Source organism: Myotis brandtii, unplaced genomic scaffold (assembly GCF_000412655.1).
Source record: "Myotis brandtii unplaced genomic scaffold, ASM41265v1 scaffold1612, whole genome shotgun sequence".
Taxonomy (NCBI): domain Eukaryota; kingdom Metazoa; phylum Chordata; class Mammalia; order Chiroptera; family Vespertilionidae; genus Myotis; species Myotis brandtii.
In genome coordinates, this window is record NW_005355890.1 from 672,556 (window position 1) to 674,454 (window position 1,899).

The window sequence follows — 1,899 nt, forward strand, 5'->3', positions numbered from 1 at the left end:
GAAAAAAAAGAAAAAAAAAAGTAAGAAAGATTTATTTTGCCAGGATACAAAATACAGGCAGGCACTGTCCGCTCTGCACGAGGCTGCTCACTGGGCACGTACGGCGGCCCCGGCACCAGCAGCAGGGAGCCTGCTGGAATCGCAGAATCCGCTCTCAATAAGACTGGGCATTTAGACACAGTGACATTGAGAGGCTCTGCTCCAGAAAACTCGGGCTGTGTGGTGTCAGACTCTCCCAGGTAACTGGCATCCAGCCTGGTAGGTCCCCACGTTCCTTCAAACAAATGCTGCCTTTTCTCTTAGAAATACACTGGGATCTATTCTTCAGATTCAAAGCAAACCAGGGAGCCAGCATCTTATTATCACGCCTGTGTTCACTTCTCCACAGCCAAGTTCATGGGCATGCTCACACGTTCTGGGTCAAAAGTACGGTAAGGGCTTATGATTTTCTTTCAAGCCTGAAATTTCATTATGAAGAGCAGAAGGAGGGAAGAATCTAAAGATAGAGAATAAAGTAATGGAATGCCCCTCCACCCCCCCACCCCCAAAAAATCATTCCGTTTGGAATAAAAAGGGAGTAAGTTAAGAACAGTCTTCTAAACCTTCCCTGAGAGTGTTCTGAAAATCAAAGGGTATCTTTCAAGAAAAGGTGAGGTGTCTGTACTCCATCTCCCTTTGGAGCCTTAAAATAGCGAGTTCCACTCAATCTATATTTCAATGCAAATGCCACTGTTAAACTGGGAAATGGAAAAAAGTGCTTGTCGAAGGCACAGGGCCTCCATCCTTCGGGCATTTCACTGCTATTAGGTCATTGGTCTCTCCGAAATCTCATCGCACAGTGGTTGTTTTGGCACATGGCTCCTCGGAAGGAATTTTCAATGTAATTCACAGATTTGCCTTCTTAATTAGGATCTGAAAAATCTAAATTTTAGAGAATTCACACCTCCATGAGAATCTATTTTGAAAAACCCATTTGAGTGTCTGCCAGTGTGACTATCTGAGCGCTCCTGGGGTCGAGTCCCAGTGGGACACGAGAGTGTGGCGTAGTGATGGAGAGACCTGTGCCCACCTTTGTACTGATGCAGGTCGGTCAGGTTCTCCTGGTACGTGAGGATGATGGTCTGGTACTGAGTGACAATCTGGCGCCGGAGGCTCTCCCAGCAGGGGGACAGCTCCCCCAGCTCCTCCAGTTCACACACTCTGCAAGCAAAACACAGGCGTGAGGCCCAGGGTCTGCACCACCAGAAAACAAAGTGCACACAGGAGCACGGAGATGCCAGGCCGGGCCCAGCACCGGAGTCTAAGCCGAGCAGCAGGGGCGTGACGGGCCCTCCAGGAGGAAGGGCTGACGAGACGCAGACCCTGACCCCAGGGCAAGTGCACAGAGAAGCTTTTTACAGAAATGCAGCCAAATGTTGGAGGCAAACTAAGCAGAGGAGCGAGAGGAGAGCAGCTCCGCCCTGGCCCGACACTCTGGCTCCTGACAGAAACCACATGGGCGAAGGCTCAAGCTGCAGCCACTGGGCCTGGGCAGAGCAGAATGACCTGTGACCCTCCCAAACACGAGGGGCTGGAGACCCGTAAGTAACTGCTATGATTTGTTGTCTCCAGACAAATAACAAAACACAAGACGAATTAAAAACAAACAAACAAAAAACAGGATAACCGTTTTAGGAACCTGGGGAGCAGGAAAGTATAAAAGACCTAAAATCCTCATGTTATAAGAAATCAGTACTGATTAAAAGTACTCTGTACAACAGTTAACACTAACATGGAAACCCTGAGACTTACGTTTTTAACCGCCTTCGGCAGTATTTAGCTTTTTATACTATGCACATTTTCCTTCGAAGGGAAAAAACCTAATTTATAAAAGTTTTTTAGGAATCTACTAAGTTGTCT

General features: G+C 47.7%; 1 protein-coding gene across 17 annotated transcripts in view; it reads right to left on the reverse strand.

Annotated features, from left to right (window-relative positions):
- INPP4A (inositol polyphosphate-4-phosphatase type I A) overlaps positions 1-1,899 on the reverse strand; it is a 121,839-nt gene that overhangs the window by 42,198 nt on the left and 77,742 nt on the right. For all 17 annotated transcript variants that reach the window (XM_005862211.2, XM_014536413.1, XM_014536406.1 and 14 more), the window contains one exon: positions 1,070-1,200. In XM_005862211.2, the coding sequence (XP_005862273.1) occupies positions 1,070-1,200 (131 nt within the window). The remainder of the gene's footprint in view (positions 1-1,069; positions 1,201-1,899) is intronic.